The following is a 25443-nucleotide window of genomic DNA, read 5'->3' on the forward strand; positions in this document are numbered from 1 at the left end:
GTGTAACGCTCCCATCTAGTGCTCCATCGCTCTAAAAGGCCGCTGGCGCAGGCCTACCCTCTGCATAGCATGGTGGTGGTGGTGGTGGTGGTGGTGGTGGTGGTGACTGGGGTGCAGGGTTGGGAGGTAGAGGGGAGGAGGGGTCTCAGTGCTGGCCAAGGAGAGATTGTCTTGGCTGTGCAGCTCCATCTCCCTCATCACCTGCGCCTTCAGACCCCCGTACAGGTGACTGCAGTGCTGCAGGCTCTTTCTCCGCCATCGCTGGGTGCTGTCGCTGTCCTTGCTCACCCCGAACCAGTCCGCGGTGCCCCTGAGGAAACATACACACACACACAGAAGGAATTACAGCTCAAAGTCTTCAGGCATTCACGTCCGCAGTTCGATAAACTGTCTAGACTATTTACAACTACTTCAAGATGAAGGCACGACGCAGAAAGCTGAGAGAAGTTAAAAACAAAATAAAAAGTAAGCCAAGGAAACAGCTAAAGAAATGACTGGGTTAATGTATCAGATTGTAGATTATTAGTTACTGCAGCTAAAGACCGTCTGCTTCAGGCTCAAACTCTCAACATCTCTTCACACGCCGATGCACCACTGGAGCGCCGTTATTCTCTCTCAACCAGTCAGTCACAATGACAGGATCATTAAATGAAGCTATTTTTGGCACAGAAGCACTGCGTATGTTGCTGTCAGACCGCTCACGACAAGGCAAAGCAAAGTCGCTTTCACAATAATTAAACCCAATTAATAAAGTTAAAGCTTCAGTGCTCCAGGTGAGGCTCGAACTCACAACCTCGGCATTGCTCAGCAGGTCACTGTCTTATAAGTACCACGCGCTGACCGATTGCGCCACTAGAGCACTGGAAGCAGACAAAGTATGAAACATTAATGAAAAAACATCTAATATATGAACGGAACTGACAGGGTTACTTGGCATCCTTTGAAACAAGTAAAACAGATGACAGGTTCTTAGATTTCAAGATTGCAACATAAACCATAGTTTTGATATATGCAACAAAACTAGCTGATATGCAGACAATTTTCTTTTCTTTTCGTTTTGAAGATTATATTTTTTTCTGCTTCAAATAAGTTTCATTTGATGGGAAGGGAGCAGAAACAGTCATAGATTGCGGAGACCGCTAGTTGAAGAAGAACACTTTGCCACACATCCATCATTGCCCATCGTGAGGGAGCAGTGGGCAGCTACTGCGCAAACACCGATTATACAGATCAACCAGGAAAAGAGGTGGGTCTTGTATAATTGCTGGAAAACTTGTATGCTCCAGGTGAGGCTCGAACTCACAACCTCGGCATCACTCTGCAAGTTACTGTCTTATAAGTACCGCGCGCTGACCGATTGCGCCACTGGAGCCCGTGTGGGAGTTTCCTTCTCTGAGATATCAGAACCATGCACTCTCTCCTGATACGCCGCTTCCTTTGTGTCTATCACTTTCTTGACGTCCTGTTTTCCTACCACAGGGCGAAGCACGCTCTGCCTTTTGATGCTTTGTTTATGCTATAGGAGAGTCTGTCAGAGTCTAATGATTGTAAATAGTTTACTTTTCTGTAATATTTACTGATTTGTGGTTGATAAACTGCTACAGAAAGAAGAATTGAAAGTGTTTTCTGATCCCCCTGAGGTGACTGAAGAAGCTTTGTGAAGAATTGTTCAAAGTTTTAAACCGTTGTGCAGCTGGAACAATGCAGCCAAATTAGTTTGACTACTAAATCATTTTCCCGATTCAGCTATTTTAACAATTCGCACAGTGAATGTTCAGTGACCGACTGTTTCATTAAGTCTTTATGTCACATTTATTTTCATAACATTGATTTATTTGATGGTTTGAAATGTGTCTTCATCTAACTTGTAAAACAAAGCACTGATTAGAGAAAAGGATGAATTGTTGAATCCGGTCTTGTCTAATAAATGATGGAAAACATATTTGTAAAAAATTTTTGTTCTATTTTGAACAACAGTAACTTGGGGAGGAGGATAGCAGTGACGAGCTGGTCCTTCACTGTGGAAGCCAGAGGGGATGTGCAGCTGCAGTTTAAATCTCAGGGTCTTAAGAAGAAATCATGATAAAATAAATAAATGGAGGCTAACATTCAATCAATCCATTATTCGCTTCACTTGCTTTGTTTGCTCACGTGGAATTTTTGGATGTTTCTCTGAGTTGTTTTATTGACGCGATATGAATAAATTTGAACTGAATCTGTTGACTTTGAAATGGCGACAAAGCAAGACAATAAAAGAAGATTCACAAAACCATAAGTGTGTGTATGTATATATAGATTATATTCATTGGTTCATTGGTCTGTTATCAGGTGGTGGTTATAAATCTATATATCATTTTCTGCTGATTGAGGAATTCATCCTTTTGTTTGTTCAGCACCGGGATTCAAACTGTGGACATCCGGGGGGAAATAAGGGGCCCGGACCTCTGTCCAGCTGCTCTCTGTCGCTCGTTATTATAAATATTAAATAATGGGCACTTGTGCAACAATGTAATGTTTCCTTACACAACTTGTTGCCCTCCAGTTCCATCAGCAGAAAAACAGCAGCCGTATTCCCACAGTGGACGACCTGACGTGGCTCTGTGTTATGACGTTAAAGCGCCAATAAATGGACAGACAGTCAGGTTCTCCTTTCCAAGAAAACTGTATGTGTGAGTGTGTGTGTGTGCATTAACCAAGGGGGAGGGGGTGAGCTCACACTCTTGAAAACTGTTTAGAGAGCCGAACGTTCAGTAATAAACACTGGAGTCTCATCATCAAGAGCAGCGGCAGCTGGGGATATGGGGAAGCCTTTTAAGGCTACACAAGAGCAGAGCGGTGGGCGGCGCAGGCCTGATTGTTGTCCCTCTAGAGAGAAATGTTTGAGGAAGAGCTCACAGGTTTGAGAAAACCGGGAAAAGGGCAAGCGAGCTGGAGGTAAACAGAGTGGAATGAGAGTGAGAGGAGGTCCAGGTTTGTACTCTGGCAGCATATTCAGAGCACTATAACATGTTTAGCTCTCAAATCCACACAATGAACGCTGATGGAAAAGCTTAGCACAGACCAGTTTCACACCACATGACCTCCGTTTGTTTAGGAATAGTTGTGGTTATTTGTCTGATTGCACACATGCGTCAACAGGCACACATGTCATATTCACCCATATGTAACATAAATAAAATATTTACGACAAGTTGATGACAGACCAAAACTATCAAGCAGCCTCGATTAAAGCGGCATCAAGCATCATGAATTAACTTTCGTAGCCCCGAGGTAGGGCTGGTGCACACGAGGCAGCGATCCGCTGTAATTATAGGCGTACACGATATTTATTTCGTTGGAGGGAGAGGACCGAGGGGCAGAGCTTTCCTCTATCGAAACCAAAGCATCATCAGGACAAATTCAGACGAAAACAAATAGAAAAAATGATAAAGAAGACACAGTTTAGATGCATGACGGCTCACACTGAAGTAGCAGCCCACTGAAACTAGTATAGATTTACTTAAATACACACAGTATATTCAAGATTGAAGGAGCAGCAGTCAAGACCTGTCATGGGATGTTTTAGAAGTGATTTTACTAGTATTACAGAAGAATGTAGGTTCTAAATATAGTACATTTATACTATTAAACCAGGTCCATTTCAATACAAAGTCTACAGTATTCAAATGAAACCCACAATCCTAAAGCACTTTTTTTTCTCTTTTAATACAGATGTTAGCATTTCCCTGATGACACAAATGCATCAGCTTTTTCCTCTTATGGTGAAAATGTAACTTTTTATTTATTTCTTAACTCCCGCTTCTTTAAGAGTGCCTTGTTAATTTTGACAGTTGATTGTTCCATAAAAAACTATGCAATAAGTTCTAAAAACAATTATTTAAGTTCACTTTAACTAAATAAGGATGAACTTAAAATAGAATATACAGTGAGGCAATGGCAGGTGTTGCTCTCCTTCACATTTTTTCTTGTTTTGTTGAATATGACAACATTTAGCTATCAATACAATCAAAATCCTTCTAATTTGATGTCAACACTTCTTTTAACAATTAATTTAAGATTTCGCTCATATTTCAAGTCAAATGTGGTATGAAACACAACCAAGCACACAAATATTTCACAAGTTTTCTAAACACAAATAAACTAAACATATATAGTCCATTTCAGGCAGATATGTTTTCACTGGTGGATAATGGTGGTGTATTTATGCATCTGCAAAGTTAACTTTGAGTGGTAATACTGACAATTTATAAGTAAATCGAACAATGTATGGTGTGATGGATTGACTACTTATTCATTTAGACTTTCAGCAGATGAGTGAATATGTTGGCTGCAGTGTTTTTCAAAGTCTTCATTGTAAGATTAGTTGCAAAAACATCCCTGATCCAATTTAGAAGTTATGTAATGAATGTTTGACATGCAGATGTTAGTAAACCAAACATATAAGCTCATTTAAACTCAAATCTTCCTCTAATATCTCATGACTCTTCAAAAAGATAATACACAAGAAAGAGCCCACACCTACCCACCTGTCCAGAGAGCTCCAGGAGGGGTTCAGGCTTTGGGTCATATCTGCCAGGGGCGGGGCTTATGGAGCCCAGTCACCTCCGTCAACAGCATCGCAAGCACTTGTCCCAGCTTACCCCCCGACCCGCATTAAACCCTGATCACACATGCAGCGTTCCATAAGGGGATTTCCAGATATCCAGGCCAGCAGTACCTCGCTGTTATGTAAAGACCAAAGAATCAACACACATCCAGACTCCGTTAAGACATCCCAGCTGGGTGAGCTCCCCATGAACCGAAGGTTTGATTAAAGCCGAGAAGTCGTGTGATCTCTGAAGGAAACATCCTGATGTTAAAAAGATCCCCACAGGATGTTTCTTCCAAATGGAGCAGCTCATCGGATGTAGCGGGAGGATCTTCCATGACCTTGTGTCACCAGCGTGCAACAGAAGTTTCCATCTGACTCTGTATGTGTGAGTGTGTCAGTGGCTGGCGGGCCTCCCAGTATCCCTCCTCCACAGTTCTTGTGACCTACTGGGCAGAGATGACAGCGGCTCTGGTCCTCGTCAAACTGAATATTCCCCCCGCATCCACACAGCCCCAGCCATCACTATCAAAGGGGTCCCTCTCTCTTTCTCTCTCCGCGTTTGTCTGCCGTCTTTTTGCAGGAGTGTGTGTAAACACCAGTTGTCGTTCGAACATACCAGCGTCCACAAGGAAATGAGAGATCAGGAGGAGTGAGAAAAGAAAGATCATCATGCTATTAGAGTTGAGGAGGGAGGAGAGAAGGTGGGAGGGTACTGAGACATGCCTGAACATGATCACATACACACATCTGCACGCACACACGCATAAGGTTTAGCCCGCTCGTGGTTTAAACCCCTCCTTGCTGTGCAGTTCAGATATCCGTGTCAGCAGTTCAAAGACGTCCAATTGAGCATGCAAACCTCACAGCAAACACCTATCATTACGTGCACGGGTGTGATGAAATGAGAAATTATTAGCTCTTTTAACAGTCGGATCTGTTAAAGTGAGGGACTGAATGAGTCACTTTACAGGCTCGCAGATCAACAAACATCAGGGTGTTCTCTCAAATATTGTACAAGCCAAGAGTTCACGGCAAATCACACACGCAGACACACACTTTGTTTGAATAGTGAAGATTTATCATCTCATTCACGGACTCCCCTGAGGAGGAGGTACTACGCACACGCACACACCAGCATAATGTAGCTACTGAACCTCAGCATGGTAGAATTGAGACGGTAGCATGCTCTCATTGAAACGCGGGCTCTCGAGGTTTTAGCTCTGACTCAGTGTTCAAACATTTACATTCGATTTAAGGCTGTTTTGATGTGGCCTGTGGCAAACAAATATGAGTAACTGCATTAGTTTGTCTGTCTCCGTCCAGGAGGTCTCACGTGTCACTTGGACCGACAAGTACAGGCATTTGTTGTGTGTCACGGACAAAGCCCCGCAGCTCAAAAACATGGTGACATTTATGCTATTTAATGTCTGGCCTTGATGGGCTTTGTGGTTGCTGCACTCTGGGTGCTATTATATGAACAAGTGCTGCAAGTTCACATTGAAGCTTGTCAGGAAGTGGGTCTGGCTTTCATGGAGGCTGATCACACCTTTGCAACACACTCTTCTGCTCACTTCCTATGAACACGGTTTGATATCTGACAGCTTGAACACAAATCTAGGGTCGTCTCAATAACTTTCTCAATTTCAGAGTGACTTTATGAAAAACGGCAAATCTCCAATTGGGCTTTTTGTCATGTCGCCTGCATGAAATCAAACAATAAAACAGTTTTGATACCCTTTGGCTCAGGCTTTGATAATCAGAACAATAAGCAAACAGACACTAGAATAGCATATTAACTTGTCAGGCACATGACCAGTTTTGGTTACTTCCCTCTAACAATGACAACAAAGACGATCAGAGAAAACACAAGGAAACAGTCGAGTGTTACACTGAGAGAAGTGGTATTTGAGTCAGATTTGTAGAATCTCTAACAACACACTTCTACTTAACACAGACCATTTTATGTTTTATCTTTTTGCATCTCAGGTAGATCTGATTGATGCTTTTAACTGAACAATTACGCCTCATACTGTCTAGTTTTTGTAATTGTTTACTTACTTTTATAACTATTAGTTATATGTTAGATAACTGTTTTAGTTTAAGTTGCTGTAGCGGTGGTTTATGTGTATTGCTGCTATATTATCAACATGAGCTATGATATTGTTTATTTCTCTTGTGTTGTCTATTCATAAACATACATAGTTTTGTCTACGCCATCAAAAAAAGTCCATTCTAGAAAGCTGATAAAGTGACAGACTCTTCTTGACAGTCAAAATGAAACTAAAGCTTCCCTGTTCCTTGAAACAGTTTCTCATTTCATGAAAATCTACTTCAGAAGTCTGAGAGTCTTCAAACCACGGTCGACACCTTCCTCTCTGTACCTGATGATCTGTTTGGGTATAGATGAGCGCCTTCTGGTTTGTATTTTGGGGACGCAGGACCGCCTTCGGATGGTGGACACCCTCCTGGGGACCCTCTGGCCCTTTGGGGGAACCGTGTTGATGCGCTGGAAGCGCACTCGTTTCTCACTGCATGCACATGGCAGCATGAGGTGGTCAGGTAGAGAGGGAAAATAGGAAAGAAGACAAGGAGAAATAGGAAAGAAGAAACAGTGAAGGGTCAAGTTGTGTTAAATCAGAGGGGAAGTTTTAGTTTAGTTTAGTTTTTAGTGAGAAGTATTAGAAAATAGTGAAAATGAAGTTAGCAGCTGAAGCAATTCAGTGTGTGTGTGTGTGTGTGTGTGTGTGTGTGTGTGTGTGTGTGTGTGTGTGTGTGTGTGTGTGTGTGTGTGTGTGTGTGTGTGTGTGTGTGTGTGTGTGTGTGTGTGTGTGTGTGTGTGTGTGTGTGTGTGTGTGTGTGTGTGTGTGTGTGTTACCTCTTGATGGACTGGCTGATGGAGGGTAATCTCTCCAGAGGAGGTCTGAGGTAGTTGTTGGATGTTTCCATGGCAGCGATGCGGGTCTGAGGGTTTTCCCCCGGCATGCTGACACTGCGCAGGCGCTTCACCGGCTGCAACAGAAACACAAACGGGTGATGCGGTCTGCCTCTGCTCCACGCTGTGACACCAAGTGGAAATTTGTCACATAAACAAGGAGAATGTGTCTTTGCATCGTCTTACAACCTTCAGTGAGGCACAGATCTTCACATCGAAATGACAAACATCTTGCAGTCTTGTCATGCTTTCACATGACTCATATAGCTGTGATTTGTGTTCTCACCTGAGTGAGTGTGGGCGTGTCGTCCGGCGTCAGCTGGATGGTCGGGATGTCCAGTTTGAGCCATGGTGGCTTCTTCCGCTGGAGGCTGCTGTTCCTGCTGCCGGGCTCGTCCATGATCATCTCCTCCTCCTCCTCCTCCTCCGCCTGCCAGCTTGACGACACAAGCAAACAAAGAAATGGGTTTTCAGGACGATTCACAGAGCCAAAACATGGAAAGTATGACATCAAGTGGCTATAGTGCCATTCTTTTCAAACTATATAGCCGGTCCCACTACTGTCTTTTAAAGCTTCTCTTTCTCTCTTGCTGCCATCCTTTCTGTCACATCTGCTCTGATTCTCATTTCCTTTTTTTCTTCACCTCTCTCGTGCGTTCGCCATTGGTCTGGATGGTTAACTAAAAGTAAACCATGTTTTATCAATTTAGGAATGCTACCCTTTATTTGCTCCTATTTTCACACTGTTGTCCAGGTGAGGCTTGAACTCACAACCTCAGAATTGCCCTGCAAGGTGCTGTCTTATAAAGACCATGCACCAATCGATTGTGCCACTGGAGCACTGCGATTGCCTCTAAAGCAATTGGCAATAGGAACCTGAGGAGAACCACAGAGCAAGTGTGACGGGATTGTTGTAAATGTGGCTTTTTGATGGAGTGTGACGCTTCTTTCATGACAAGGCAAAGCAGCATCGTCCTCATAGGAAGTAATTATAATAATCAACATAACTACTACATGTCAGTTAGTCCACAACCTGTTGCTCAACACCTTCAGCCCCTTTGTAGTTGCTCCCTGAAGTATTCAAAAAAATGCGTGTAAATAAAATATTTTATCGAAGTATATTGTACAACGGACAATCGTTCAAATAGTCCATTTTCTTGCAGTTTGAGGTGACAAGCAACATACTCCATCGAAGAATGGCTCATCCCCTGAAAACATGTATCACCAGCCAACCTTCCTCGAATATAGACTGCCAGGACCAATCGGCTCATTTCTTCTTATCATTTTAATTAAAACATAAATGCTCCAGGTGAGGCTTGAACTCACAACCTCGGCATTGCTCTGCAGGTCACTGTGCTATAAGTACCGCGCGCTGACCGATTGCGCCACTGGAGCACACGCAATAAAAGATCCAGCAGTATTTGAGAGGGCTAATCATGCGGTGATCTTTCAATCCCACAAGGTGGCACTGTGCTACTCGAAGGTGCTGCATTCTGCTTGGACTCAGATGCACATGCTTCCTGTGGACATAGACAGAGATGATGAAGCTCACTGTTCACCATGATCTCTTTTCCTTTAGGTTGAGTGTTAGCAGACACAACAGATTATACAGCCGAGCTCAAGACCTGCTCTGCTTTCGCTGTGGTGGGTTTGAATTCCGGCGGGTTTATGTGGTACACAGTGGTATCACGAGATTGATTAGGCTATGGTAGATGTTTCTGACTGTTTTTGATTAATTCATTACATACTGTACCTTTAAAAATCTGAAGCAATCACTCTGGTATCACACACAGTCCAAACAATAGCAGCACTTAATGCACAAAGTCCCTCTTTACTCTTTTGTTTCTATCATGTCACATCTTAAAGGATTTGGCATGTGGATTTCTCATAATCATAATTCAAACACATCCAAATGCAGAATATTTACAAATGACCTAGAATGTAGAGAAATAGATTTGTGTGACTGCACACTATGCATCACAGTCATTCCCAAGACATTTATAGATGGCACTATCGTCCAGTTACAGACAATTACAACATGAGAATCTCAGTACCTTTAAAGAAGTTGAGTAATACTGAAGACTGGGAAAGTTTAAATCATTCTAAAAAGAAGTGTCATTAACACTCACTCATTGGACTTTTTCATGTGTACAACACATGACGCTACCTATCAAATTGATTTTGATGATAGAACTGATTAAAACAAAATGCACTCATGCACTGTGTGAACACAGAAAATATATAGTGCCAGTGCAGCCATAATAAATACTTCAAACCAGAATCATATTGATTAGAAAGTCAGACACCAGAAATAATCTTCAGTGGCACACATGCCTTTCTATTTATTTATTTTTATTAAAAAACCAGGACCTCCGAGCCACACTGGAAAATTAAGTCTTAATCACCTCGAGTCAGCGCTGTCCTGGCAAAATATTAGTTAATGGCCTGTTGCTGAGCAGACCGTCTTCTCATCCAAGTCTCATTCTCCCTTTTCTTCAGGCTGAAATGTCTCTATAGAGAGTTTTGAAAAAAACATTAGTATTTCTGGGGTCCAGTTATAGCCCGGGCCAAGTGGATGTCATTGTGCATGAGTGAAGGCATCATTACTGTATAATGGGACATCTGCATGGGCCTCCAGTGGGGAGTAATGAGCGACCACCAACGAGGAGATCCTGCAAATCTCAGCTGTGAATCAGTTTGTGATTCATGGCTGTGAGTGAAATTTCAGGCTCCAGCTCTCGCGCCATAAAGTCATTAGTGAAACAATAATCCTCGCCATCGCACGTTCTGCTTGGAGCCCACATTCAGACTTCTGTCCAAGTCTAATGAGCCAAAGGATACTCAACGTTGGCAGCTGGGAGATCTCATAATGCACGCTGATGCAGACAGACAGGAGGGAGTAGCAACTCACATGCGCACACACACACACACACACACGCACATACACAGCTACAGCACCCTTCAGGGGAAAATCCCCTATTGGTTCCTTACGCTTGCAAGTCAGGAGTTCCATTCTGCTTTTATTCAATTACCTGGTGTCACACAAAGAGCCGTGTATCTCCACGATAGAGATCTTTCCCAGAAGGCTAACTGCAGTGCCTTCATAACAGGTGTGAACATGTGGCTCACGGTAAAAGGTGGGTCTCTGGACAAATAAAAAGCTTGATTACTCAGCTGCAGATGGGAGCAGCAGCAACAGTACGAGCATGAGGGCGAGCACGCTCTCTCAGTTACGACAACCAAGAGGACAGTAACAATGTTTTGATCGATTGAGGTGTTCAGCGGTTGGATGTTTGGTTCGGAGGAGACAAACTCTGATGTGCTTGCTCAGTTACTTTAGTGGTGACAGGACGAATGTTAATGAACGCCAAGAAGGGTTAGTGAAGTTTAACCATCGCAGAATTAATTTGTAAGATCAGCTTGTAATTATGCCGACAGATCCTTTCTCCTGGAGCGCTACTTTTGCTTTTGACTTAAGATTTCTGGTCAGTGTGGAAGAATTGTAGAATCTTTAATTATGTGGCCAAAACTAAATGTTATACGATGTAAAACTTTGGATCACTTTTGTTGGAATGAAGCTGTGAATATTATTATTCTCTACCAGTTCAGATCAACACGATTGCAAACCGTGTTGAAAATAACAGCTAAATTTTAAAATGACTCCCAATTACAATTTAGAGATGAGCTGTTTACGGCTCACGTTGCTGTCGCATCGTTCAATGTTCATTCAGACTTACTTGTAATAAACTGCAGAATCGTCTCTTTAAATAACTTCAAAGCAACATTTTTTGACTGAATCTTTAAAACAAGTTAGTAAAAGATGTTGAGTTGCACTCACAGATCCAGCAACAGTACACATTGGCATGGACCCACAGTAGCAACTAAAAAAGTGGCATTTATCTCATAAAATATCCCAGTAGTTTTATGAGGCTGACGCTTGAGGTGAAAGAAAATCTCAAAGTCCACTGTGAGATTCTCCAGGCTTCAGGTGGATGGACGTGGCTTCTCCTGCTTCTCGGCTGGCTGTGTCAGTGGTTTGATCTCCAGCCGGCCACATGCAAAAGCTTCTGTGTTGTCTTCTGGTCACTGAGGATAAACACACCCCTGCAAATAGAAAACTCCCTTCCGAACCACATCCTTTGCTTATTCTGTTGTGGTCCTACTCAGTGTGGTTGTGTGCACACTCGCATGAGGTCCCATAAAACACAGCATGAATGGACTCGGTAAACCTGCTTACTCACTCACGTACGTTCAATATGTAAACACTCACTGGACGGCCTTCACTCGAGGAGGTCTTCCATAGAACTAAAGACACGGCGTGCTCCAAAAATCAACCTCTTGTTTTGTCTTTTATTTTTTTCTGCATTTGTTGCCCCACAATCGCAATCTCATGTTTTTCTTTCTCTCTCACTCTCGTTTTCACTCTTCTGGTTGGGTTTCATGACAGGCAGATTAGGGGCTATAATCCCTGCGCTGTACGCCACATGACATCGCCCTGCTGTTGGGAGCAAAACAGCAGGATGTGCTGCCCGTGAACATTTTACTCACATGTGTTTGATATCAAAAGACATTTCAACCTATTGGTGTAGTTTTACTCACAGTCTCAGAGAAGACAAAACGGGTGTTTTCGTTTGCAGTGTTGCAGCCTGTTGACTGGAGGATATTTGTTTCCTCTGAACTCCAAACACAACATTCAAAACATGGTAAAAAGAAACGTACAATTACCTAGATCTAATCTAGATTCAAGAGTGTCTTAATATCTTGACATGGATTTATTTCACATGGGCAAATCTAATTTTCAACAACCACCACTGCTATATGGGGCTGTGGCAGAACGTAATTGGATCCTCCTTTACTGAGTGACATTTCCTGACGTCCTGAGACAGATTAAAACAAAAGGGCCTCCGCAAAAGCTTCTGCTTGACATTGTTCCCTGATTGTGGTTCTTGAGTCTGAGGCAAGCAGCCAGTGTGGAATACAAACTCACTGTGACTGCATGTCAATAAAGCTTTAGTGAATCCAAGTCCACATCCTTGCCCACAACTTGACTTTTGTCCACGGCAAAACCTCTGTAACTATTTAACCACTCACAGACAGATGAAGCATTTAAAATGTTACCAGCTGATGGCATTTTTGATTTAAACAGTAAAAAGACTTTGTATGAGTAATTTTATTTGAATATACTGCACGGGAGCACTTCATTTCTTAAGAGACCAGTGCCACTTCCACAGTGAGAAGACCTAAACATAAACCTAGGACCTAGGACATAAAATACTCAATAGGAATACTCAAACAGACATTAAGTGGCAATGATGTTGCCACTGTGACAAGAACTACACATATTTTTACCTTATGGCTATGTTCTTATAAACCTAAGTAGCTGTTTTCTCTGATCAAAACTGACCACATCTTATGGTTCCATTGGTCTCACTGTGTAAAGGTTCAAAACAACAAATGTTGGTCAAATGTACCAGAAATTGACTAGAAAGGACTGGGGAGAAGAAAAAAAAAAAAGCAAAACCCCTTCAAATGAGTAGCCGACCGGTCCAAAGAGGAAAACAAGAGGCCTGAAGCCACTTTCTTCTCCCCTGGTGGAGTTTCTACCCAGAGGACTGATGACAGACGGAGAACAGAGAACAGAGAACAGAGAACAGAGGACTGAAACTTTGACTTCTTGGAAACAGAACCAAAACTAGTTTCAGTGCACAAGACTATCAAGTTTCACCACCAATCGAGACTTTTTTTTAAAATTTTCTAAACAAGCTGAGAGTTTTTGTTTTAACTAACTGGATTTCATGAGGAATGTCATAAAGACTCCTCTCAACTGAAGAAAAATGAAATGTACACTTTTCTAATCCCCAAATTCAAACTAGCAAATAATTGTGAGTGTAATTGGCATGATTCAAAATGCATAGAGGGCACAGTTAAAACCTAATTCTCAGACTATCAGAAGCTGATTTCATTGCAGCTTAATGTGATTTCTTTGTGTGAAAATAATGCCAATAAATAAAAAAAATCTGTGTTGGACAAATACAAAGCAGAAATATTAGGTGTGGTTAAAGATCTAAATGTCTGTTGAATTTCTGGACCAAACTCACCTTTATTTTTCACCTGCTCAATGAATTGTGAAATGAGGAAAAAACTCTTGCTGTTCTTACTTTCTTCTTTAAGAGGAAGGGGCTTTAAAACTGCCAATTATCGAAGCGTTTCCAGGTTAATTGGTCGGGGACTCAGCAGCAGATTAATACTCAAGACAGTCCAGGTCGGGTTCAACTTCATTATTCTGGCACTACAAGCTGCTCAACAGCACCACTGGGCCTATTTCACCTTTACTGTTAATGCAGGAGGTTTTTTTTTCTTTTTTTTCTTCTTCTTCTTCTTATCGGGACAGACTTTGGAAGCTTTGGTGAAGGGAATTGAAGGACTGCAGCTCAGAAATTGCCTGCTCAAGGTAGAGGCTGAACTCTTGAACTTTGTGTCATTCATTGGTTAAACCTCCATTTAAATTGCTTGACTGAGAGGCTATGAAAGAAAGCAAGTGTAACCAGCTGCTTTGTATTTGTTAGTGCTCTTGTGTCACAGCAACAACAATCTGGTGAAATCAGTGTCATGACTCCCAGTCCATATTCTCCTGGAACTTGGTACTTTTATAGTTGAGATAGTATTGCCTTCTGCAGTGTGTGGTTTCATCACAAAAATACCAAACAGCACCAACTAGTGGTCCAACATGAAAACTATATTGTTTTCACTTACAATGTTGTTGTGGAAACGAAGCCTTAGTTTGGATGTTCTCCCTGTGCATGTGCATGTGCAGGTGTGTGTGTGTTTAACCTGGCTTCCCTGCACAGCCTAAACACATGTAAGTTAAGTATGTGTGCGACTGGGTTTGTTGGTGCAATGATAAGGTTGTTTTAAATGCACAGTTGAACCAAACTCTGTAGCGAGTTACAGTCACTTGCAACCAATCTACAAACATCCGTTACAACCAGAAGCAGGTTAGTGTGTCTGAGACGCGTCTCAGAAGTGTACCGCACACATCAAGTGTATTTTTCACCATGTCAAGATGCACAGGGGAGATTGAGAAAGACAGGAAGTTCCCTTAGGTATTGTAAATCATTTTGTGTTGACAACAAAAAGGGCAGAAAGTCAGAAGCACAAAAATCCCCACAAAACCACAAAGCCAACAACTGCTCTGCTTCTGAAGCGCTGCTGGTGTGACCTGCAGCTGCCCATGTGACCAAACTAAGCGCAGGGCAGCTGTGTCCGCAGTAAATTACCCTTATTTCATCTTGATAAACACACAAACAAACACGCAGACACACAAGGTTGTGTGTCTGAGTGTTTGACCTGTGAAGGATTGGTGGCTGGCCTCTGCCTTCAGACTGATGTTAACTGTGATAATCTCCAGATACTCACAACTACCACTCGTATAAAGCTGTATAGAAGATGGATGATTGATTCAATGTCTTAACAACCGTTTATTTTCTGATGAAACGAAGCACAAGTCGGCCACACAGATTATCTGTGAATTATGCCGCATGCTTTTACTCTCCACCAACCCCCAGCAGAGGAGCTACGTATGCTCTCATCTGTGCCAGATGTTCCACTCATAACCCAGCAGGACATTTCCCTTCTCTGCTGCCGAGCGTGTGCAGGCTCTTGTGTAATCTGCTGCCATACCTATAAAAACAAACAGTAATAAATGATTAAACATCTGCTCAGACAAAAGCAGAGTCGTGTCAGAGAATGAAAAACGAGACACGATGAATGGCACAAAGTTTCGTGGCTGGATAACTCGTTCAAATTCTGCTTTGATGTGTTGACCTGACTCTGCACCATCGTCATGTTCATCAGTCATCTATAGCATCCTGCTCGTCAGGTGATATTCTATGGGATGTTTTTGTTATATTTCCTCACACCAGGAGAACGGGCGTTGGATTTATGGGAAGTAAAAAGGAGGCACGTAAAGCATATCTCCACGGCGAACAGAAAGAGTTGTCCTGTGGCCTCTCGTGTAGATTTATCTCAACATTTATTGTCGATCAAAAACCTTCTCAGGCCTTCAAATGTTGAAATAAAACCGCTGCTAACTGAAAGAACTACCATCAATATGTAGTGTATTTATTAATGTGTGAGACTACGCTAAGAAACCCACTAATGGGGGTCCTAATGAGTCAACACCATCTGTCTTAAACACTGTTTCGATGGTCTGTTTTTAATCTTGTTGCACGACCGTGAGCAATTCATCACATCAGTCAATCAGCCGCCTCGGCTCACATCGGTGCACAGGAATTCAGGCACATGTCTCGCCCACAGATATGCACCCATAAACCACACGCACACACAAACCAAGCTGCTATATGTGACACCTACACATATCCCTATGTCAACGTTAAACGTGACATTTCAAACTAGACACCTGTGTCTTTCAGACTGTGCTTTCTTGAATTAAAGTGTACTTTTCATTATAATAACGAAGCCTTGTACCCACTCTCTCTCTGCCGCGATGCTTAGCACTGCAGAATCTCACGGGAGCTTTGAGTTTTCAATGGTAGAAAACCGGTGTTGCTGCTGCTGTTCTGAAAAGCATGATCGCACTGTGTCATAAAACCATCCAGTAAATTCAAACCTGATAGAGCAAAATCACTTTGTAAGTCTGTCTATAGAAAGTATAATTTCTTTACAGTATATATAAATGCAATAACATTTTAGAAATTGCAGCAGCCGAAAGAGCACCTGCAGCACCCTTAATGTTTCAAGTAAAAACACATTGTTTTTGCATTTTCATTGAATAAAAGTTTTAAATTTTACATTCCAACATCTTCAAAACGATGTACATTTACACTGAAACAGCAGTAAAGGCTGAAAACAATGTAGTTTTTATGTTGGGCCACTAGCGGGTGCTGTTGCCAGTTTTTGTACTGAAGGCCAATTAAGGTTTCCCTATTCTCCAGCCAGCATCACAGCCCCAATGGCACAAAACACCTTGCGCTGCCTTCCACTGCAATTGGCCATGCCTGCTGCAGCGTGACGACCATGAGAACCGTGACGGATCCGACATCACACCCGCTGTCATATCGTCATACATACCAGAGCTCATGCGCCTGTCCCAAAAATGAACTTCCTTTGAAGTTTTCAGTGCCAGCATATCTCAGAGATTCAGAGATGTGTCACTTAAGCAGCAGATTGTCAGGAAATTTATCTTGAGGGGGTACGAAATCTGGTACATCGTGGGACGCTTATGAAGCCATACAGTGGTATGACACGTGCTGTTCCTTTGCAACCCTTTCTCAGGAATAATTCATATTAAGAAGGACACAGTAAGAAATATTCTGTGAATGAGAATAATAATCCGTATACAAGTATGTCCAATATAACACAACTCAAAAGAAACCTGATTTTTCTTTTTTGATCATATATATAACATATCAGTGTACCGTCCATCTTCATATAAAACATGGCCAAAGATTCAAAGATTAAACACAGACTTCAGACTGGAAGTTTGTACAAGTTGAAATGATATCTTCTTAACATTCCTTTTTAGGTTATGGCCTCCAGCCACATCAGTACCTGACAGAACAATGATCCTGGTGTCAAATTACACTACATAATGACACAACACTGCATGTAAACGCTCTGCTGAAAGTGATTATTATGAGCAGCTGGTTGATCTTAAAGGAAAGCAAGCTATTCTTACTGATATCGCACCTCACGTTTTCATTTGTTTTCTGTCCAGGGCTTTGGGACCACCAGAGGCAAGAGGCCGGCTTTTCCTGCTTTGAAGTTGCTATTATTAGATTTGCACATGCAAAAGAAAACCATAATAAGACCATAGGATCTGATCATCAATTTTATTAAGGCGAGGAGAGAGGGTCCCAAGGCATCTGGGAATCAATGACCTGGCAGATAAATAAGAATAGAAAAAAGTATTTAAATAATATTGAGTCAGGTAGTTTGCATGTTTTTACAATTTATCACGAGGAAAAGGAATATTAGTCTTCTTGTGAAATTTTCCCCCCGTCCTTTCTCTGTGTTTCTAAAATCAGAAGTTTACATTGAAGAGGCTGTGAGTTAAGTGCAGCACACATGAGACCAAATCTATGTCATTTAATAATGCATTGTTAGTTTTTGAGTTTTTGATGGTTAAAAGAAAATTCGACAGTGTTTCCTGAAGGCTAAGCAAAGTCATGTTTTCAGATATTTTATCCATCAAACATCTAACCAATGGGCAAAATATTTGCTAATGAAAGTAATCATAAATCACTGTTTAAATAAGTACAAAGATTATAAAGTGGGTCAACCGAAGGCAAAGCTTCTTCCTCTGCAAAAATGTCCTTTTTGTCTTATTAAATAAGGGAACAGCATAAAAAAGCTGCTTAACTATACACGAAGATAAACAGAAGCACAGACAATCAGAGCAGGTCAGGGGTCAGACCCACATGCTCCGTCTGCCTCTCAGCATAATCATCTCCCTCCTCTACTCAGCCGTCTTACGTGGGAGAGATTTAATTGGCGACGTGAATCCAGAGCATGAGCCGAAAGTTAAAATCCACAGCTACACTTCCTGCACTCCCGCTTTTGCGTAATCTGAAAGTCTCAGATCGCTCTGTTTCTCGCTATGAAAAATGTCTCCCTTGAAAGTTATTAGGAGATTAAAGGATTGGCGAAGGTTCTCGCTACTGATGGTTTCCTGCAGGAGATGGACGCATCGCCCTCTGGGGAAGCAGTTGGACGAGCACCGACTGAAACTCCGACCCAGTGCACGTCACTTTACACCCACACATTTCTGCGCAGGAAGACTATGAAGACAATAGGTGGTGTGATCTGTGAAGAGCGACGTATCACACGGAGACTTAGGTTCACCGTTGCTTCACATTGCATGTTAATGCAGGAAATATCGAAATGAAGCATCAAAGCTTTGTTCAGCTTTAATTCGCCATGGCTGTAAAAGTCACACAAGGGCATTTAATATGATGGAGCTGCAGGCTGAGAAGCATCAATGCAGAGAGAAGAGCAAAATACAACAGATGGAGGGACTTTATGTCATCCTGGGACAAGATAACAGAAGCACAGAGAGATAAGTAAAAGAGGAAAGACAAGCTGAAGTGAATGTTCCCAGAGAAGAAATCCATTGGTGATCAAATGTTAGGAGATCATTCTCAGCCTTAAGTTTCTATTGGCCGCTTCAGAGAACATGGATGAACATACTGGAGAATCACGTCAATAAAAGCGAAGTGTAATTACTGAACTGTCATTGTCACTAAAAACAGCAATACAGCCAGCTCCAGCATGGAAGGCAGAAGAAAAGCCTTGATGGAAAAACTCCCTTGAGTAAAAGCCCGCAAAGCAATTCATCACTTCCAATGTTCCAACACTTCATGGCACATTCAACTGCCAAAAATGCCACTGGAGAGAGCATAATGGGTTCTCAACTCCTTTGCCAGGTACAGGGCTTTAGGGGACTATGCACTGAGTTGTGCTGAGAACTTTCTTTAAATAGAGGACGTCTGGTCTCCGAGAGCCACTTGGACCGTTCATAATGTAAAGGGCTGGTGACAGAAGGTACAAGAAACTGCAGGGCAATGTGCGAGACTAGAAGAGCAAAACTAAGAGAAACACAGCAGAGAAAGTACAATAGAAGAAGAGAGCGAGAGGCTCAGGTTCATGAGCTTCAGGGAAAGAGCTGAGAGGGCGGGTTGACTTTCTGTGTCATTACGCTTCACAGTTTGGATAACACAAAACTCTACTTTACAGTACTCACACAAACTCCACAAGAAGAACTTTGAACTATTTGCACGAGGAATCCTACAAAGAAGAATTTAGGTGATTGTCGTCTGATCAGAGGACAACCAGTTGCATAAGTCATTGTGTGAAAGTTTGAGGACTAAAAACATGACGTTCTGACCACTGAGACACAAGGGTAAAAACATGTATCTTTTTTCAGGCTACCTTTCAGTGATGGGGCTATACTAGACCGCAGTAGTACATTTCTCTTTAAAGTTTATGTGAAAAAAGGAGGAAAACTTGAAACAAATTGGTTGCATGAGTCACAGTATCCTTAAAAATGCAGCTTTTTGGGGGTTTTCCTGGCCTTAGTGCCCGGATAGCATAGACCATGAGACTTCTAAGCTGAGTATCATGGGCTCGAGCCCCACATTGGGCAATTAGCTTCCGGGGCAGTGATGTTAGAGAAGTCCACACTTGACCCCCAACTGTTCCCTTGGTGTTAAATGCAAAGGCCAAACTTCACTGCACATTAATTGGTAGGGATGTCCCGATCACACTTTTTTGCCCCCGATGCCGATCCGATTTTTCAGAATTGAGTATCGGCCGATCCCAATACTTTCCCGATCCCATACTTACATTGCTATTGCAAAGGTACTCAATAGTCTATTTTTGGAGCAACTAAAATGTCTGAAGCTAAAAGCACTATTGGCAGAAGCTTTGTTTAGCTAGAAATTATTGTAAAACTCACTTATTGAATCAAAATTCTTCTCAGAATGACTTAAACATAAATGCTCTTAGGCAATGTAACTTCTTTGTGTATTAAATTTCAGTTTAACTTCAAGCAGTATGAGAGGTTTGACCTGAATTGTCACAAAACATTTACATTTCAATGTGAATTATAAACACTTAATTCCACTTCAAAGTGGTAAAAGCTGTTTGACAAAAGTAGTCTGAACAAAGTTCTCTCTAAAACTTATTCAGAATATCCCAGTCTCCCTTCAAACTAGCGTAACCTTCCGGGTTATTTTTTTCGCCATATCGCTCCCCTGTGGGTACTTATCCTTTATTTTAAAATCCTTTATTTTAAAGCCGCACCGAGTTTGCTGCTTCAGTGCGACTTTTTCTTTAGTTGTTGTTGTAAACTGAGGGTACATCCACACGACGAAAAAAACCCGATCTTTTTCCTCCCTGGCCTTCTCCCAAAAAACTTAAGTCCACACCTCACTATGAACACGGCTCAACACGAGGCTTCAGGGCATGTAGTACACACGCCAGACCTTTAGAGGCGCTGTGACTCACCAAACACAAGAAAAACACAGAAGAAGACAGACAATTATAGAAATTTACAAGTAGACTTCTGCACATAAACACATAAACCACTGTATATAACTCTAGTTTTATAGGTCTATGGCTCCGCTCCGCCTGCTTCTAGCTTCTGCAGCTCGTAGTCTGTGATTGTTGTGGTTATTAGGGGACGTTGCGGATGGCGGTTTTCTTTTTTGTTTGTTTGTTTTTTTTAGATCGGCGGGGTGATCGGCTGGATTTACCGATTCCGGATCACTCACAAATCACAAATATTGGCCCCGATCCGATATCTACCGATCTGATCGGGACATCCCTATTAATTGGATATGTGTCCAGTACCACAGCAAACCTTCAGACGATTAATAAAGTCCAATAGAGTTGGAGTTACAGAATGGAGTTCAATGGATCAGGGATGTTTTGCAGCACAAGGGGGACAAAGGCAGAGGTCACAAACTCAGATCCTGGAGGGCCGCAGGATAATGGAAGGCTGCAGCCCTGCATGTTTTCCATGTCTCCCTTTTGTAACACACCTGAATGTGCTGATGGTTCATCACCACATTTAGCACAACGCCAGATAACTACCCACGGATTGCAATCAGCCATGTTAAAGCAGGGAGACATGGAAAACATGTAGGGCTACGGCCCTCCATTATCTGAGTTTGAGACCCCTGGACTAAGGTAATATGAGACACATAGTCTTAATATATTGGCTGCCCGGTTTAAAACTGATATAACTGCCTTTTGTTGTCAGGCTTTGACAGTTACAGCACTGCAAACTCACCCACATTAGGAGAGAAGAATAACCGAAATGAGGTTAAACTATAAGGTATAAATAAACTCCACAGTGTCAAAAAAGATGACACACAATGATGGCGTAAAGCAAAACAGATTTTGTGGTCGAGCTTTTGTACGAGATCACATGAGATCAAATAAATATTGCCGCCAACAGCTATCACGGCAACCTTTTCCACACTGACTTATTACTAGATCCACTTACAGCTGCTGAAAAAAAAACCACATTACATTTACACAAATGGTATTATCAAATCTGTATCTCTTTTTAAATAAAGCAAACAAACAAACTTCTACTGAGCCACTAGCTCTGTGCTAAATCTTTGGTTTCTCAAATAGCCTAACAGCATTAAAGTAATGCAAGTCAGCAAACTTCACTTGGTTAAAGCTGTTAAAGTGCGACTGAATAACGCAATAACCGGCATGGAGAGAGCGATGAGAGTGAAGGGTTGACAGGCGGGACAAGCGAGACAGGAGACAAAGCCGTCGACTGAGCTGACCCCCATATGAAGCTGTTTAGCGTTCGCCACATGGTGACAGGAAAGTCACCGCCACAATAAGCGTCTAGTCAAGTGTGGCCTCGCTGGGAGACATGAATAGACCTCCTCAGCAGCCCTCCATCTCTCCCTCCTTCCTGCCGTCCCTTCGCGCAGCCAGCAGATCCATGCTGCGAGCGCCAATACAACCACTTCCTCTGTTGGCTGGCCTTGTATGAAAAGTTAATGGTAATTGCCCACAGATGCCACATTAGGGTAAGATAGCGGGGGGGGGGGGGGGGGGGGACAGAGGATTGGCTCTGAAAGGAATATCTAGAGGGAAGAGGAAGGGTCATAATTGTGGTTTCAAAGAAACAGAGAGGAGTTATTCAAGATCTTCATGGAGAAGTCTGACGGCCTTCACCAGAACTTTGACTGGGGGGACGGCATTGTCAGACAGGGGACACAGAAGACGTGTTCGGACACCAGTGTACGACACATAATGGGCCAGATTAAAATTCCTCTTTGACAGGCAGTTTTCTATTCAGGCGACTTTCTTCCAAGAAGTTGAATATAAAGATGATCTGTTCTCATTGAGGAGTTTGTTTGTTTTTTCCATGCAAAGCTAAAGAAAAGCATAACGGACATAATCGACTCAATGTATAACTCTTGAGGTATTCCACGATTACAAAACCAACAATGTGTTCATCTGCCTCAAAGCTTTATGATATTATCACCTGTAACGGGCACATTTTTCAATCGGGAGCTGAAGCTTTAACAGTAACCCTCCTTAGAAAGACATGTGGGCTCTATTTGTCCTCTTCTAATAATTGTTATAACACAAGAAATACATTTGTCTCCTATAATGTGATACATTTCTCTATTACAGTGCGTGCTGAGACTAAACTCGAAGTGAAAATCTTGTTACTTCCTTCCTTTACTGACTGTCAGTAAAGAAGGCAACATCATCAGTGTACAATGATACACTGTGGTGTTTTTTCTTTTAGATATTTGTTTCATTCAGGAGGCTGTGAGGTACTTAGCAAGAGTCTACAGATAACAAGAGTGTTTAACTGTGTGCAGGAGAGACTGAGTGTCTAGGTGCAGCAGTCAAGATACACTCTCAGTTCAGTTAAATGATGAATTGCCTTACTCCTGTGTATTGCTTCTGCAATGCTGAGTCAGCAAATAGAATTTAGCCCTGAAGCTAGCATAATTAGACCTGGAGAGGAAAGAAAGTGTTCCCTGGTCACCGTCTGAGAACTCAAGCATATAGGTAATTAAATAAAGAAATACTTGGAGAGAAATAGAATCTCCTTGTGTCTTCAGCCCTATCCTGTACTATTTGAGATATTCAGGGTCATCAGCCGACTGAATCAGCATAAAGTAAAGCATGGCACTGAACTGCAGTCAATGGCATTCACATCCACCGTATATCCCTTAAAGGAGACATATCATGCTTTTAAATCCTTCCTTTTTACATATAAATCATACAGTTGTGGTCTATACAACGCGAAACTGCAATGCTTGGGTCTGAATTCCTCATTATTAGAGCTCCACAGGCCCCTTTTCAACCCCTTTTCTGATGCGCTTCTGAGAGCAACTCGTTTTGGGGCGGTCTCTTCAAATGCAAATGAGACACTTCATACCCCGCCTCCTCTCCAGGTTGCAGAGGTGACACTCGGTTCAACGTCACCCTGTTCGGCCATCTTTGTAGTTTGATAGAACAGATACAATTATCTAGCGGCGCAGAAACTTTATATTCACACATTATTTACAAAATGTCAACAAGGGAAGATTTGTCCATCCAGCCATACATGTTGGAGCCAGAGTCGGACCCGGCGGAGCGAGATGAAAATGACGATGATGCACCTACAGAACAACGTCTTCATATGGATGTAACGCAATGGTGTGTTACTATATTTACACTAACTTCTCCATCCATGCCCACTACTACAATACTGCCTGTATTACAACGACTATTTAACACAGAAGTTACATTATAATCTAAAACGAGCACACAGCGCTAACATATGAAGACGGTGCAACTGCTAATGCTAACAAAACAATGACAGGGACGTCTTATCATCACACTTTTTAGCGTTATATACAGCTTACCGAAGTGCTCTGTTCGTCGTCTCCATAGATAGAAGGAACTGACCGCTCAATCAGACCAAGTCTTTCGGCAAATCCTTCTTTATACTGGCGGAGGTTGCTGAAGCAGTCGTCCTTAAAGTGATTCGCGCACACAAAAATGACCTTACCCACAGATGTGGGTACATTTCTGTGAAAAATAAAACTCAACCAGGCACTTCGAAAAGGTTCTGATGCTGGGAGACGGTGTAACGAAACTTGTGGGTGACTACATCCAACAACCGAACATTTCGACTTATCCTCTCGTAACTTCGGTTGGACTACAAAATCGCAGCGAGAAACAAAAATGGCGGATTGCTCGAAATGTCGATGTCCTAATTTGGCAGTTCCGCTGAGAATACTGTGACGTCATTGTTCAAAAAACGTAATAGAGAATAGAAAAATCGAAACCGATCGCAAAATATGACCAAAACAGAATATAAAGATATCAACGGAGCACCTGAAGAGACTACTTTGAACTTTTCTGTACTTCTAAACACTCTAAATATACAACAAAATGCATTTAAGGGCTAAAAAAGTGGATTTAGCATGATATGTCCCCTTTAAAAGACATTTAAGTGTATGTTCATTAGTCAACTGAACAATCGCTTGAAATTAGCTCGTCTGGAGCAAAAATACTAGTATGATAGTGTTTTAAAAGGGTCATATTCTCCAGCTTTTCATCACTTTCACATGGGTCTTGTTGGTCTAAAAACAATGTATTCAAAGATTATTGCCCCAAATCCAGCTTTTCCTTGATTTTTATCCATTCGAATATTGGATGATAGGAGCTGCATTCAGAATCTGCTGCGTCTGTTGGAGCTGGACGTCAGCCCAGCTCCAACAGACGCCCACACATGCCCATCTTGGGAAGAGGAGGAAGTACTTCCAGTCATTGGGCCATGTGCCAGAGCAGAGCTGCCTAATTGTGGGAGGGTCAAAGGGAGGGCCTACCTTGATTGGGAATGGTACAGAGCAGTTGGACGGCTATCCCTCTCCCGCCGACCTGTTCATGAAAATTATAGTGATGCAAAATGCTGAAAACTCAAAGTACTTCAAACTTCAGCAGCATTTGAAATCCAATGAAGACTGGGAATAAATGGCTCCAAAGAGCTCAAAATAGACACAATATTTTATTGTCAGGGATGTTTTTGAGTTGTCCTAATTCAAATTAGTGTTTAGACGAAAGATAAATCAGTTGGCAGGAATGTAGTCTTTGTCCTACTGGAACCAATGACTCTGAATGTGCCAAAATCCAGATATCATTAGAACAGCTTTTTTTTTTCTTCTTTCTTTATTGTTGCCTTCAGACGAGAAAAACAACTCAGTATAACATTGTATCCTCAGGATATTAATTCTAATATCAAGCATTGAGTATTTCTTTGGCTTGAATATATGGTTATGGCATTTGGAGCTTGGCAATGAACTTTTTTCTTTTTTTCATAATAATGTTTTATAGCTTGACAGGACAGTTACAGCATGCTCCA

The 25443-nt window shown here is 42.1% G+C and overlaps 1 protein-coding gene across 3 annotated transcripts in view; it reads right to left on the reverse strand.

The window, feature by feature from the left end:
- rhbdf1b (rhomboid 5 homolog 1b) overlaps window positions 1-25443 on the reverse strand; it is a 38022-nt gene that overhangs the window by 8652 nt on the left and 3927 nt on the right. The window contains exons 2-5 of one of the 3 annotated variants that reach the window (XM_080463195.1): window positions 7810-7960; window positions 7467-7600; window positions 6973-7119; window positions 58-310 (exon numbers count right to left, since the gene is read on the reverse strand). In XM_080463195.1, coding sequence (XP_080319321.1) covers window positions 58-310; window positions 6973-7119; window positions 7467-7600; window positions 7810-7929 — 654 coding nt within the window. In that variant the 5' untranslated portion in view covers window positions 7930-7960. Of the gene's footprint in view, window positions 1-57; window positions 311-4526; window positions 5243-6972; window positions 7120-7466; window positions 7601-7809; window positions 7961-25443 lie in introns of those variants that run through there. The other 2 variants (XM_080463196.1, XM_080463197.1) reach the window with 2 other exon arrangements.

The sequence above is a fragment of the Lipophrys pholis genome (assembly GCF_963383615.2).
Source record: "Lipophrys pholis genome assembly, chromosome: 1".
Classification (NCBI taxonomy): domain Eukaryota; kingdom Metazoa; phylum Chordata; class Actinopteri; order Blenniiformes; family Blenniidae; genus Lipophrys; species Lipophrys pholis.